Below are 15,913 nucleotides of genomic sequence, written 5' to 3'. Positions count from 1 at the left end.
AAGAATATATATATATGTATATTTGTGAGGATATTACACTACCCCTTGTGGGAAATACAACCACCTTTAAAAAATTAGCCTGCTAGGCTCAAACACGCGCTAAAACTTCATTTTGAGATGGCTCAATGGAGAAATCCTCTCGGGAAATCCCTGTCAATTTTCGCGTAGTTTCCCAAAACCCTTTCCACCTGCATTTCCCGGTCTTTCAAATGTGCAATAGAATTCGCGAGTTTTCCAGTGGGTTTAATCCCCTATCTTGGGGAAGTGCGAGATAATATGTTGGCTATGACGTAGGGGAAGTGATTCTTCACCAGTCAGGGGGAAGGATATTTTTACCCACGGACTTATCCTGGTGCAATATTTTTAAAAACCGTCTTTAAGTCACTGAGACTGTATTTCCGTAATTAATAAAATTATACATTTTTAATAATAATAATAATAATAATCAGCTAGGCACCACCTTAGGCCTCAGTCATCAAGTGACTTTTAAAGCCATTAATTCAGGTGGCCGGGTTACAATGCCTATAGGAGGGTGGTGGCAAGCCCTTCATTTTAGGTACACGGTTGTAGAAGTACCCTAAACGTACTTATTTTAAATAAATTTAAGTCGACGTAACTTGCTAGTCATTCTAACAAAAAAAGATAAATTAATCAGTGGCGTAGGAAGAGTTTTGATTCGCGGGGGGGGGGCACACAATTAAATAAAACACCTGAAACTAACTGATTGTTAGAACTTGTAAAATTCGCAATTTAATGAAACTGTCTACGTGAAATCTGGTGAATTTATGTCACAAATAAAAAGAATATTTTCTAGATCATGATTTAAAATTTTGCCAGTGCTTCTAGTCAATATATCAAAAAAAGTCTATTTTTAGAGGCAAACAGCCATCCATTTCAGGACTTGTCGGAAACCGCGAGGAATTTCATCTTCGAGACTGACCCCCTCCGTCATATAGCCGGAATATAGAATCCGCGTGTTCTCAGAGAGACGAGCCCAAAATAAGATTAGCGAGGCGAAATCGAGACTCTTCTGTCTGAAATGGGGCTGGAAAATGCTGCAAAACATGTTTGGATTCTCCGACCGCGACAGTGTACTAGGATTTGGGACTTTTTAGCTTTGTAATGATAGTAATCACGTCTTTTAAGACCGTTCTCAACGATGAAGTTCATATCAGTCCCATATTTAATAATATATTATAATTTTTATTAAATATATTATAGACCGTAGACGTTATTATATACTTATGATGTTAAATACGTATGATATTATATAGTTCTGATGTTAATACTTAAGATATTATACACTTCTGATGTTAATACTTAAGATATTATACACTTCTGATGTTAAATACTTCAGATATTATATACTTCTGATGTTAAATACTTAATATATTATAGACTTCTGGTGGTAAATACTTCAGATATTATATACTTCTGATGTTAAATACTTCAGATATTATATACTTCTGATGTTAAATACTTCAGTTATTGTTAATTTCCTTTGTTAAATACTTCAGTTATTGTTAATTTCCTTTGTTAAATACTTCTAATATTGCTTACTTCCGATGGTACATAATTCTGATATTAGATACTTGTGATGTGATATACTTCCGATGTTATATACTTCTGATATTGTATATACATCGGATATTGTATATACATCGGATATTGTATATACTTCTGATATTGTATATAGTTCTGATATTGTATATATACTTCCGATATTATATACTTGCTATTTATGAACTTATGATATTGTATACATCCGATGTTACATACTTCTGATATTGTATACATCCTGTGTTACATACTTCTGATATTGTATACATCCGATGTTACATACTTCTGATATTGTATACATCCGATGTTACATACTTCTGATATTGTATATACTTCCGATGTTACCTACTACCAGGAGTAAATTGGGTGAGTAGGCATTTGTAGCTTTGTTCAGTGCAAGTTGGCGTGTGATCCACTTTCCACATGGGGGGGGGGGGGGGTGATGACCAAATAAACGATAAAATTTGAATTTAGCCAATCATAGAACACTTTGGATCAAATCGGCGGGTTAGCTTGGCTGATGGAGCAACGCTTGCTTTTACAAGTTACAGGTGGGGTGGCGGAGTGGTTAGCACTTTCGCCTCACAGCTAGAGGAGCTGGGTTCGATCCCAACTTGTGGCACTGGGTGGAAGCTCGGAACAACTCCTTTTGCGTTGAGTTTCCAAGTTCTCTCCCCACTGGTTTAAGGGGTTTTTCCCTAGGTCTTCAGTTCCCCCTTCTATAAAAACTTGTGGAGGTTAACGTTAATAGTTAGTGTAGGGAGCTGTTGGCTCGCGTGGCTTGAAGGGCTTGCCACCACCCTCTTACGCATTATAACCCGGTCACCTGAAATAATTGCATTAAAGGTCGCTAGATAAATTAGGCCTAAGGTGGTGTCTTGGGTATTATTAAGTCAATTTAAAAACAACAAAAATTTTGTAAAGACCTCATTTTTAATTCCCGAACAACTTCAGTAAGTTTAGTTATTGGTAGTTCTGAAATATAATTTTTGACTGGTTATTGTGCCGCTTTGTGCACAATCAGTTTCCTAAGCCTTGCAGAAACCCATTCTTAGGCGTTCAAAACCTTATAAATGTTTTATTTATGAAATTTGAATCATGTTAACGTAGAAATATGTAAATCTGGGGATAATGAATCATTTACATACTTAATATTTCCTCCAAGCATTCCCAATTAAACGTTTTAGCGTTATAACAAGACGTATGACGGTCAGAATACACACAATCCTCCTGATGGCTTAAGTTTGTTTGAGCTATTCACAGCAACCTGCAACGCCGGTAACACAACCAATATATATCCATGGCTATACTTATTTACATTTATACTTATTTGTTACTTCTGCAGTCACACTTATTTGTTAATTCTGGTCAGACGTGGAGTATCACATTTATTTGTTACTTATGGTCACACGTTGAGTGTCACTCTTATTGGTTATTTCTGGTCACACGTTGAGTGTCACACTTATTTGTTACTTCTGCGCAAACGTTGAGTGTCGAACTTATTTGTTACTTCTGCGCAAACGTTGAGTGTCACACTTCTTTTACCTAATGGTGAAAGCGCGGCGCGAACGGCCTTGAAAAATACGAGAGGGAAACTCGCGGGTAGAACTCTATAGACACGCGGATTTACAATGTCGGAAGTTGCGGGGGTCCGTATACGCTGCCCAAAAAACCTTACTTAGAATTAAAATTAAGCAACTTAATTGCAAATCTAGGTTATATGTAAACCACAGCTATTCAAAAATATAACTTAGATATTAACTTAAAATTGGACTTAGAATAAGAAACGTTATGTAGACTTTTAGGCAAAAATATAAAACCGGAAAATTGGGGTCCCGTAAATTACCCTGGAAACTATACTTAAATTTAATATTTACTGATATAACCGAAGCTGTAGTTCAAATGAATCATATCCTAACCAAAAATATATTTTATAAAGTTATCGAACTTTTGCCCAACTTCTAGGGCTCCGATTTCCAAAATTTATGAAAGGCTATCGATGCCCAGGTATGTATATTCGAATGAGATATCATTGAATTTTCTCTACCTAACTGTTGAAGAGATATGCGTGACACGGCGGCATCAGCATCGGCTACACTGTACGTCCCTAGGATTGTGTGTAAAAAGTGGAAATGTTACTGAGAATAAGACTTAACCCTCGACCGAAACGCCCGCTAAAGCTAGTGGCAATTTACGTGCTCGGAGTGTTGTACATTGGGTCAGAAATTTATATACCGGTGCTCCAAGAGAATCAAAAAGCTACACCGGTGGTCTCATCATAATGCCCACGAGCCCGGACAGGTGACAAAACAGGCAAAGGTAGAACAACCCTACTACTGACGGTCGCACCCTCGACGCAAGAAACTCATCCCGACAAAAGACTTCCTATGTTACATACTTCCTATGTTACATACTTCCTATTTATGAACTTCATGTGTTACATACTTCCTATTTATGAACTCCCTATGTTACATACTTCCTATTTATGAACTTCCTATGTTACATACTTCCTATGTTACATACTTCCTATTTATGAACTTCATGTGTTACATACTTCCTATTTATGAACTCCCTATGTTACATACTTCCTATTTATGAACTTCCTATGTTACATACTTCCTATGTTACATACTTCCTATTTATGAACTTCCTATGTTACATACTTCCTATTTATGAACTTCCTATGATACATACTTCCTATTTATGAACTCCCTATGTTACATACTTCCTATTTATGAACTTCCTATGTTACATACTTCCTATTTATGAACTCCCTATGTTACATACTTTCTATTTATTAACTTCCTATGTTACATACTTCCTATTTATGAACTCCCTATGTTACATACTTCCTATTTATGAACTTCCTATGTTACATACTTCCTATTTATGAACTCCCTATGTTACATACTTTCTATTTATTAACTTCCTATGTTACATACTTCCTATTTATGAACTCCCTATGTTACATACTTCCTATTTATGAACTTCCTATGATACATACTTCCTATTTATGAACTCCCTATGTTACATACTTCCTATTTATGAACTTCCTATGTTACATACTTCCTATTTATGAACTCCCTATGTTACATACTTCCTATTTATGAACTCCCTATGTTACATACTTCCTATTTATGAACTCCCTATGTTACATACTTCCTATTTATGAACTCCCTATGTTACATACTTCCTATTTATGAACTCCCTATGTTACATACTTTCTATTTATTAACTTCCTATGTTACATACTTCCTATTTATGAACTTCATATGTTACATACTTCCTATTTATGAACTTCATATGTTACATACTTCCTATTTATGAACTTCATGTGTTACATACTTCCTATTTATGAACTCCCTATGTTACATACTTCCTATTTATGAACTTCCTATGTTACATACTTTCTATTTATTAACTTCCTATGTTACATACTTCCTATTTATGAACTTCCTATGTTACATACTTCCTATTTATGAACTTTCTATGTTACATACTTCCTATTTATGAACTTCATATGTTACATACTTCCTATTTATGAACTTTCTATGTTACATACTTCCTATTTATGAACTCCCTATGTTACATACTTTCTATTTATTAACTTCCTATGTTACATACTTCCTATTTATGAACTCCCTATGTTACATACTTCCTATTTATGAACTTCCTATGTTACATACTTCCTATTTATGAACTCCCTATGTTACATACTTCCTATTTATGAACTTCCTATGTTACATACTTCCTATTTATGAACTCCCTATGTTACATACTTTCTATTTATTAACTTCCTATGTTACATACTTCCTATTTATGAACTCCCTATGTTACATACTTCCTATTTATGAACTTCCTATGTTACATACTTCCTATTTATGAACTCCCTATGTTACATACTTTCTATTTATTAACTTCCTATGTTACATACTTCCTATTTATGAACTCCCTATGTTACATACTTCCTATTTATGAACTTCCTATGATACATACTTCCTATTTATGAACTCCCTATGTTACATACTTCCTATTTATGAACTTCCTATGTTACATACTTCCTATTTATGAACTCCCTATGTTACATACTTTCTATTTATTAACTTCCTATGTTACATACTTCCTATTTATGAACTCCCTATGTTACATACTTCCTATTTATGAACTTCCTATGTTACATACTTCCTATTTATGAACTCCCTATGTTACATACTTTCTATTTATTAACTTCCTATGTTACATACTTCCTATTTATGAACTCCCTATGTTACATACTTCCTATTTATGAACTTCCTATGATACATACTTCCTATTTATGAACTCCCTATGTTACATACTTCCTATTTATGAACTTCCTATGTTACATACTTCCTATTTATGAACTCCCTATGTTACATACTTCCTATTTATGAACTCCCTATGTTACATACTTCCTATTTATGAACTCCCTATGTTACATACTTCCTATTTATGAACTCCCTATGTTACATACTTCCTATTTATGAACTTCATGTGTTACATACTTCCTATTTATGAACTCCCTATGTTACATACTTCCTATTTATGAACTTCCTATGTTACATACTTTCTATTTATTAACTTCCTATGTTACATACTTCCTATTTATGAACTTCCTATGTTACATACTTCCTATTTATGAACTCCCTATGTTACATACTTCCTATTTATGAACTCCCTATGTTACATACTTCCTATTTATGAACTCCCTATGTTACATACTTTCTATTTATTAACTTCCTATGTTACATACTTCCTATTTATGAACTTCCTATGTTACATACTTCCTATTTATGAACTTTCTATGTTACATACTTCCTATTTATGAACTTCATATGTTACATACTTCCTATTTATGAACTTTCTATGTTACATACTTCCTATTTATGAACTCCCTATGTTACATACTTTCTATTTATTAACTTCCTATGTTACATACTTCCTATTTATGAACTTCCTATGTTACATACTTCCTATTTATGAACTTTCTATGTTACATACTTCCTATTTATGAACTTCATATGTTACATACTTCCTATTTATGAACTTTCTATGTTACATACTTCCTATTTATGAACTTCCTATGTTACATACTTCCTATTTATGAACTTCATATGTTACATACTTCCTATTTATGAACTTCATATGTTACATACTTCCTATTTATGAACTTCATATGTTACATACTTCCTATTTATGAACTTCATGTGTTACATACTTCCTATTTATGAACTTCATATGTTACATACTTCCTATTTATGAACTCCCTATGTTACATACTTCCTATTTATGAACTTCCTATGTTACATACTTCCTATTTATGAACTTCCTATGTTACATACTTCCTATTTATGAACTTTCTATGTTACATACTTCCTATTTATGAACTTCATATGTTACATACTTTCTATTTATTAACTTCCTATGTTACATACTTCCTATTTATGAACTTCCTATGTTACATACTTCCTATTTATGAACTTTCTATGTTACATACTTCCTATTTATGAACTTCATATGTTACATACTTCCTATTTATGAACTTTCTATGTTACATACTTCCTATTTATGAACTCCCTATGTTACATACTTTCTATTTATTAACTTCCTATGTTACATACTTCCTATTTATGAACTCCCTATGTTACATACTTTCTATTTATTAACTTCCTATGTTACATACTTCCTATTTATGAACTTCCTATGTTACATACTTCCTATTTATGAACTTTCTATGTTACATACTTCCTATTTATGAACTTCATATGTTACATACTTCCTATTTATGAACTTTCTATGTTACATACTTCCTATTTATGAACTCCCTATGTTACATACTTTCTATTTATTAACTTCCTATGTTACATACTTCCTATTTATGAACTTCATGTGTTACATACTTCCTATTTATGAACTCCCTATGTTACATACTTCCTATTTATGAACTTCCTATGTTACATACTTTCTATTTATTAACTTCCTATGTTACATACTTCCTATTTATGAACTTCCTATGTTACATACTTCCTATTTATGAACTTTCTATGTTACATACTTCCTATTTATGAACTTCATATGTTACATACTTCCTATTTATGAACTTTCTATGTTACATACTTCCTATTTATGAACTCCCTATGTTACATACTTTCTATTTATTAACTTCCTATGTTACATACTTCCTATTTATGAACTTCCTATGTTACATACTTCCTATTTATGAACTTTCTATGTTACATACTTCCTATTTATGAACTTCATATGTTACATACTTCCTATTTATGAACTTTCTATGTTACATACTTCCTATTTATGAACTTCCTATGTTACATACTTCCTATTTATGAACTTCATATGTTACATACTTCCTATTTATGAACTTCATATGTTACATACTTCCTATTTATGAACTTCATATGTTACATACTTCCTATTTATGAACTTCATGTGTTACATACTTCCTATTTATGAACTTCATATGTTACATACTTCCTATTTATGAACTCCCTATGTTACATACTTCCTATTTATGAACTTCCTATGTTACATACTTCCTATTTATGAACTCCCTATGTTACATACTTCCTATTTATGAACTTCCTATGATACATACTTCCTATTTATGAACTCCCTATGTTACATACTTCCTATTTATGAACTTCCTATGTTACATACTTCCTATTTATGAACTCCCTATGTTACATACTTCCTATTTATGAACTCCCTATGTTACATACTTCCTATTTATGAACTCCCTATGTTACATACTTCCTATTTATGAACTCCCTATGTTACATACTTCCTATTTATGAACTCCCTATGTTACATACTTTCTATTTATTAACTTCCTATGTTACATACTTCCTATTTATGAACTTCCTATGTTACATACTTCCTATTTATGAACTTTCTATGTTACATACTTCCTATTTATGAACTTCATATGTTACATACTTCCTATTTATGAACTTTCTATGTTACATACTTCCTATTTATGAACTCCCTATGTTACATACTTTCTATTTATTAACTTCCTATGTTACATACTTCCTATTTATGAACTTCCTATGTTACATACTTCCTATTTATGAACTTTCTATGTTACATACTTCCTATTTATGAACTTCATATGTTACATACTTCCTATTTATGAACTTTCTATGTTACATACTTCCTATTTATGAACTTCCTATGTTACATACTTCCTATTTATGAACTTCATATGTTACATACTTCCTATTTATGAACTTCATATGTTACATACTTCCTATTTATGAACTTCATATGTTACATACTTCCTATTTATGAACTTCATGTGTTACATACTTCCTATTTATGAACTTCCTATGTTACATACTTCCCATTTATGAACTTCCTATGTTACATACTTATGATATTGTATACTTCCGATAATATATACTTTCAACATTATAAACTTCCGATGTTATAAGCTTCCGATGTTGTGTACTTCCGATATTATAAACTTCCGATATTATAAACTTCCGACATTATATACTTCCAACATTATAAACTTTCGATGTTACATACTTCCGATACTATATTCTTCTGATGTTATAATATTTCAAACCCCTGGCGGCTATGGCTTAAGACGGTAAAATATCGCTTGAAAGTTCAAAAACACCATAACAGTTCAAATACCCTTTAAAGTTTAGTTCGTAAACATTTTCACTAATACGAATCTATCTCATCAAAATAATAACCTAATAACTGATTTTTGAAATGATTTGTAAAAAGATAATTACCCTCCATCAGAAACAAATTTAAACGTAATTTTTCACGTCGAATCTGGGATGTTAGAAAGGGGTCAAAATGGGTGAACTCATCAATTTCTAAATAATGTGTCTATTGAACGTAGGACGTGACTGCATTGTATGGTTTTTTTGTATTGTAATACAAATGACCCTCTCCAGAATAAAGGCGCATTGACAGGCCTTTGACGGGAGATGAGACTCGATTAATTCCCATTGTGTTCCCTCTTAAAATTTGATACGAAAAAGTTCTAGATAAATCATCACTTTTGCCATACCTGTTGTAGACACTTGTTCATCTCAGTTAGTACCTATACCTCCGATTCTACGTGTATAAATACGGTTGCAAAGTCCATAACAAGAGCCATTCCTGCGAAATAGATACTAACGTATTGTTTTCACGAAATGGCGTTTCATTCTCTACCTGTTCAATTTGTTACTGATATCAGGTTGTATTTATTAAATTTAGATGTTCCTCCTTAAAATTATTAACGAAACTGTTATTTCTATTTGCAGCATTTTGTATCTACTGTTTTTTGGAATTTTTGCGAGTGCACAGAGTAAAAGTAAAGTTAAATACTCGACTACAATGTAAGTGTTACATTTTTACATATTGGAGGAAATTAAGCTTCATTAGGGAAATAACGGGGTGTAAAATCTTCAGTATTATCAAAAGTATATAATTTCTTGCGAGATAAGTAGTCATCTAGCTATCCTGCTAATTTCTTTGGTTTGAAACCTATACCCGAGTACTCGAGTAGGCTCCTGATAATTCTTCCAAATGGTTTTTGGAAGAAAATATAGTTCGGTGTGAAATTCATCATATAGCGAGTTTGTAATTATTACAGAGGGAAAATTATTGACTGATTTGTACATAATCGTAAGCAATGTAATTTTAACATTTAAAATGGTTGGGAAAAATGATATATCCGGTAACCTTTGATCGAGGGGTCGGACATTCATAGAAATCCCGCACACTTTCCAAGAAATCCTAAATTCAGCCAGGAATTCTTCAATAGGCAGAGTTTTATAGAATCTTGAATCCGGCCAGAAATCCGACGTGAAATCTCTAACTCCGGCAATTAATCGAGAAATCCGACGGGAAATCTCTAAATCCGGTAATAAATCCAGAAATCCGGTAATAAATCCAGAAATCCAACGCGAAATCTCGAATTCCGGGAAGAAACCCAGAAATCCGACGGGAAATATCTAAATCTGGTAAGAAACCCAGAAACCCGACAAGTAATGGCGAAATCTTGAAATCCGACGATTAATCTCGAAATCCGACGTTAAATCTCGAAATCCGACGTTAAATCTCGAAATCCGACGTTAAATCTCGAAATCGGACACGAAATCTCGAAATCCGACGTTAAATCTCGAAATCGGACACGAAATCTCGAAATCCAACGTTAAATCTCGAAATCGGACACGAAATCTCGAAATCCGACGTTAAATCTCGAAATCAGACGTTAAATCTCGAAATCCGACGTTAAATCTCGAAAACGGACACGAAATCTCGAAATCCGACGTTAAATCTCGAAATCGGACACGAAATCTCGAAATCCGACGTTAAATCTCGAAATCGGACACGAAATCTCGAAATCCGACGTTAAATCTCGAAATCGGACACGAAATCTCGAAATCGGACACGAAATCTCGAAATCCGACGTTAAATCTCGAAAACGGACACGAAATCTCGAAATCCGACGTTAAATCTTGAAATCGGACACGAAATCTCGAAATCCGACGTTAAATCTCGAAATCGGACACGAAATCTCGAAATCCGACGTTAAATCTCGAAATCGGACACGAAATCTCGAAATCCGACGTTAAATCTCGAAAACGGACACGAAATCTCGAAATCGGACACGAAATCTCGAAATCGGACACGAAATCTCGAAAACGGACACTAAATCTCGAAAACGGACACGAAATCTCAAAATCCGACGTTAAATCTCGAAATCGGACGTTAAATCACGAAATCTCGAAAACGGACATGAAATCTCGAAATCCAACGTCAATTAACTCTCGAAATCGGACGCTAAATCTCGAAATCGGACACGAAATCTCGAAATCGGACACGAAATCTCGAAATCCGACGTTAAATCTCGAAAACGGACACGAAATCTCGAAATCGGACACGAAATCTCGAAAACGGACACGAAATCTTGAAACTTGGGACAAAAGTTAAAAGTCTGAAATCCAACAAGAAATCTCAGCGTAAATCCCAAATTTCAAAATCCCGTACCCATTTTTGCTGAATGTCCAACCCCTCGTACTTCTCTCGTAACGTAAATATCATAAACCTTTGGTATTTTATACGCCCTTAAGATCTATTAGTCGAAGTACCACAAAAGTTTTAAATATTCTCATAAAAATGATAAATTTTAAGTATATCGTTATTTACTTCTTAAGAATGGCCAAAAATTGACATAAATCTGTTTCAATCTAAATTATCAGACGGGCTTATCAAAGGCGAAATATGTCAGTATGTTTACTGGCAAAACTCCAATATGACAATGAAACTTATCTCGGGTAGTCGCGTCATAGTTTATAATACATCATTTTTGCGACGGGAATCTGATGAAACTAGGCTTAGCTATCATTTTCAAAAAATCCCCCCAATTGAACCCGCAAAATATGGCATCATTCGATTTGAAATGGAGCCGTTGGTGAGGTTGAAAATGGAGCTATTTAGTTACAGGTTAATTAAAATCGCTTTTCATTTTGAAAGATAAATAATTGTTGGTTGTCAATTAGAATGGAGTATCGAATTGACAGTACTTGGGATGGGGTGCCAGTCAACGACGATGACGTCATTATATCGTTGAAATCAGTTCCAAACGGCGAATCCGTCTTGATGGAAGTATCGGCGCCTTATTACAACAGTCCGAAGGGACCCGACGCGCCACCTGGGCCTTTCTTCAAACTGTGGGATTATGAAGGTAATTAATTTACGTAGGTAATTAGATTAAGAAGGTAATTTACTAAGTTCATTTATGAAGATAATTAATTTACTAAGGTAATTTACTAAATATATTAATTTACTAAGGTAATTTACTAAATATATTAATTTACTAAGGTAATTTACTAAATATATTAATTTACTAAGGTTATTTACTAAATATATTAATTTACTAAGGTAATTTACGACGAAAGCTAATTTACTAAGGTAATTTTGAAGATAGCTAATTTACTAAGGTAATTTACGGAGATACCTAATTTACTAAGGTAATTTACGGAGATACCTAATTTACTAAGGTAATTTACGAGATACCTAATTTACTAAGGTAATTTACGAAGATAGCTAATTTACTAAGGTAATTTACAAAGATACCTAATTTACTCAGGTAATTCATTTACGAAGGTAATTTATTAACGAAATTAACTACATGGAAATGAAAACTGTGCCCTTTCCAAGTTCTCCCTTCCGTAAATCAGTTCTTATTTGACTCTATTTCCCAGATTTCACGCGTGAATAGTTCTAGTGCGTTACATTTCTATATTTAAAGCTACGCTTAGTCGGTAATTTTTGCGGGTTAAATTAAAATTTAAACCGGAACTGTGATAATTAATTTTCGATATAGAGTGTGTGAGGGGAAAATATAATTACTCTAATATCAAAATTTATTGGAAAATTATATTCCGTAACCGTAACATTATTTAAATTGTGATTTTTGAGTTTTACCAGACGTTAATAACATAGTTCATACGATAGAAGTATACAAGTCTCTGTACTGGTAAATGTATATAACCTTGAAACATGTACCATCGTAGGCTGCTGCCGATTCTTCAAAATTTGTTTCGGAAGAAAAAATAGTCGAAGGTGATATTTAAAGTTATTACAGACTAAATTTTATATTTTACATGATAATTATTTTACACATCCGGGAAATTCGCGGTCATTGAAAAAATACCTCGAGCCTACGAAGTTACAAGTTTCATTTTAATAGCCTGAAGAATGTATTATTTACTTCTGGTTTTACATATTAAAATTCGCTTATTTTTAAATACTTTTACTTGTTAATTAAATTAATTTTAACATCAAAAAATAAATTTCATTTCAGTGGTCGAGGCTTTTTTCTTGGGCAAAAACGAGAGATATTTAGAAGTGGAACTAGGACCGTAAGTGACCATTAAAAATTTGAAAATGAGAATCCCAAATGTGGTTTATAATTTGTGGTGAATTTGTAGTCACGGACATCACCTTTTACTTTTCTTGAATGGTGCGAAAAATGCGGTCAAGGTAAGCACTTGGTTTCCAGAATTTCGGAACGAATCTGTAACAAAGAGTTTGTACGAAACAGCACTCCATTCCGTTGAAATACTCGGCACGCGTCGACGAGGACTTTTGGTGGGGTCAAGCGGTCATCCCGGCTGAGTATTTCCCTCCTAATGTCACCAAGTTCAACGCCTACTCCATTCACGGGTCCGGTGATTCGAGAGTCTACCAGTCTCTCTACCCTACTCCAGAAGGAGAATATCCCGCTCCAGATTTGTAAGTATCCGTTTCTCACATTTTTTTACCTCTATTTTTTCCATTGCCGAAAAAACTATGCTAATTGAGTCATAATGTTTTTATAGACAGGTTAACGCACTTTTTATTTTTTTATGTTATTCGTTCGTCAGTTTCCAGTCGAAAAAATATAACTGTGGTGTTTTGCGCCATCTATGCTAGATGATATTTATATGAAATTATATAAAACCGTTCGTTAATGTTAATAATTTGTCTACAGAATTATATATAATAATTTATTTGTCTTCTGAATTATTTATAATAATTTATTGGTCTTCAGAATTATTTATAATAATTAATTTGTCTTCAGAATTATTTATAATAATTAATTTGTCTTCAGAATTATTTATAATAATTAATTTGTCTTCAGAATTATTTATAATAATCAATTTGTCTTCAGAATTATTAATAATAATTAATTTGTCTTCAGAATTATTTATAATAATTAATTTGTCTTCAGAATTATTTATAATAATTAATTTGTCTTCAGAATTATTTATAATAATTAATTTGTCTTCAAAATTATTTATAATAATTAATTTGTCTTCAGAATTATTTATAATAATCAACATGTTTTCTGAATTTTTTAATATTTCAAATGTTTAGATTCAATAGATGGTGCATCGTAATCAGTCTATAAAACTAGCGGTCGTTAGATGGCGCGATAGGACACAGTTAGATTCCCCCCTTTATGCACTCCATTGTGACATCTCTATAAAAAGATCTTGATTCAGCCACAAATTGTTATATTGATTCGCACATTTATTTGTTTGTGGTTCAAAGTTATCATGGTTTTCGTTTTGTAAAATCTGTTGATAATCTCTCCTATCTCCAAATAAGTCTTAATTTAGTAATTAGTCGTTTTATTTCCGATTCCTTATCTCATTTATTCCGTTTTCGTTTGGTTCATTGCTCTTTCGCGATAACAGCCACAGGTTAGAATACTTCCACGAAATCGAATTCGACCGTGTCTTGCCCGAGAATCGCTACGCCCCGCTGTCCGACATTTGGAAGGAGGCTATCGAGAAACCTTAATGTATATTTCAATAAACACTTTCTATTTATGTCCTTGTACAATTTAAATATTTACTTTATTTGCGAAAAAAATAAAAATTAAATTGGTACAATTAATGTATTTGACTATTTACATTTTCAACAAACAAGATAGTGGCATTTGTATGACAGATATGCTGAGTGGGTATCGTTTAGATGCCGTGTCCTCCGTGATGGAGTGCGTTACCATATCCGTGTTGCTGACCGTGGTGTCCATGACCACTGCTGAGGTGACCATGGTGACCTGTAAAATGTTTTAAATTAAATTAAATAATGGCAAGAATGAATTCCTAAGAATATGGGACTGCGGAGTTTCTAAACACGATACAAGCAGACTTTGTACCAGCCTAACAGCATCTATGTTTACGTTTTGTAATTAAAAAGCTTGATACTTATACGGGGGTGGTGCTATAGGTTTTCCACGATCACACCACCATTATATTCATCATAATAAATAAGAATATAGTTCCTTACCATGACCATATCCAGCGTGATGCCCAGCGGCACCTTGAGCAGATTGACCGTAGCTGCCGTGAGCTCCATGATGATGAGCGTTCAGACCGCTGTTGGTTCCGTGGTGAGCTGCAACCAAAGCAAAAGAGCATTGTTAGACTTTACTTTTATGAGTTTTTGTCCGATTCTATAAGATAAAAACATTTTAAAATGTGAAATCTGACCTCCGTGAGCGTGATGATGACCACCTTCATCGTGTGAAGAGTGGATTTTGTCGTAATGGTACGCTTTTTCGTATCCGTGTCCCTTGTTCCTGCTGTAAGACGTTTTCTTGTGATGATCTAAAATCGTAAATGAAGTAAATTATACGAGGTAAAAACACACGCCTGTTGTACGGAGGTATTGTCTTACCAGCATTCAAACCATGATGAGCTCCGTGAGCGCTATGATGTTGGGCCAAAGCTCCGCCATGATGTCCGTGAGCACCATGAGCTTGGCTACCAAAGTGAGACTGTCCACCGTGATGACCTTAATGAATATAGGG

The 15,913-nt window shown here is 33.4% G+C and overlaps 2 protein-coding genes across 6 annotated transcripts in view; one reads left to right on the top strand and one right to left on the bottom strand.

The window, feature by feature from the left end:
- Positions 1–14,994, top strand: part of LOC149944031 (UPF0462 protein C4orf33-like) — a 76,023-nt gene extending 61,029 nt beyond the window's left edge. For 2 of the 4 annotated variants that reach the window (XM_090175395.1, XM_090175393.1), the window contains exons 2-7: positions 9,864–9,938; positions 12,108–12,292; positions 13,415–13,472; positions 13,542–13,593; positions 13,655–13,845; positions 14,793–14,994. In XM_090175395.1, the coding sequence (XP_090031521.1) occupies positions 12,109–12,292; positions 13,415–13,472; positions 13,542–13,593; positions 13,655–13,845; positions 14,793–14,898 (591 nt within the window). In that variant the 5' untranslated portion in view covers positions 9,864–9,938; position 12,108 and the 3' untranslated portion in view covers positions 14,899–14,994. Of the gene's footprint in view, positions 1–9,737; positions 9,797–9,863; positions 9,939–11,834; positions 12,052–12,107; positions 12,293–13,414; positions 13,473–13,541; positions 13,594–13,654; positions 13,846–14,792 lie in introns of those variants that run through there. The other 2 variants (XM_090175394.1, XM_090175392.1) reach the window with 2 other exon arrangements.
- LOC149944029 (uncharacterized) overlaps positions 14,965–15,913 on the bottom strand; it is a 29,796-nt gene continuing 28,847 nt past the window's right edge. The window contains exons 3-6 of one of the 2 annotated variants that reach the window (XM_090175396.1): positions 15,781–15,897; positions 15,594–15,710; positions 15,391–15,498; positions 14,965–15,160 (exon numbers count right to left, since the gene is read on the bottom strand). In XM_090175396.1, the coding sequence (XP_090031522.1) occupies positions 15,069–15,160; positions 15,391–15,498; positions 15,594–15,710; positions 15,781–15,897 (434 nt within the window). In that variant the 3' untranslated portion in view covers positions 14,965–15,068. The remainder of the gene's footprint in view (positions 15,161–15,390; positions 15,499–15,593; positions 15,711–15,780; positions 15,898–15,913) is intronic. The other variant, XM_090175397.1, reaches the window with a different exon arrangement.

This window comes from Leiobunum rupestre, chromosome 5, assembly GCF_980474605.1.
Source record: "Leiobunum rupestre chromosome 5, qqLeiRupe1.1.hap1, whole genome shotgun sequence".
In the NCBI taxonomy this organism is placed as follows: domain Eukaryota; kingdom Metazoa; phylum Arthropoda; class Arachnida; order Opiliones; family Sclerosomatidae; genus Leiobunum; species Leiobunum rupestre.
This window is presented reverse-complemented; position numbering and strand designations above follow the sequence as displayed.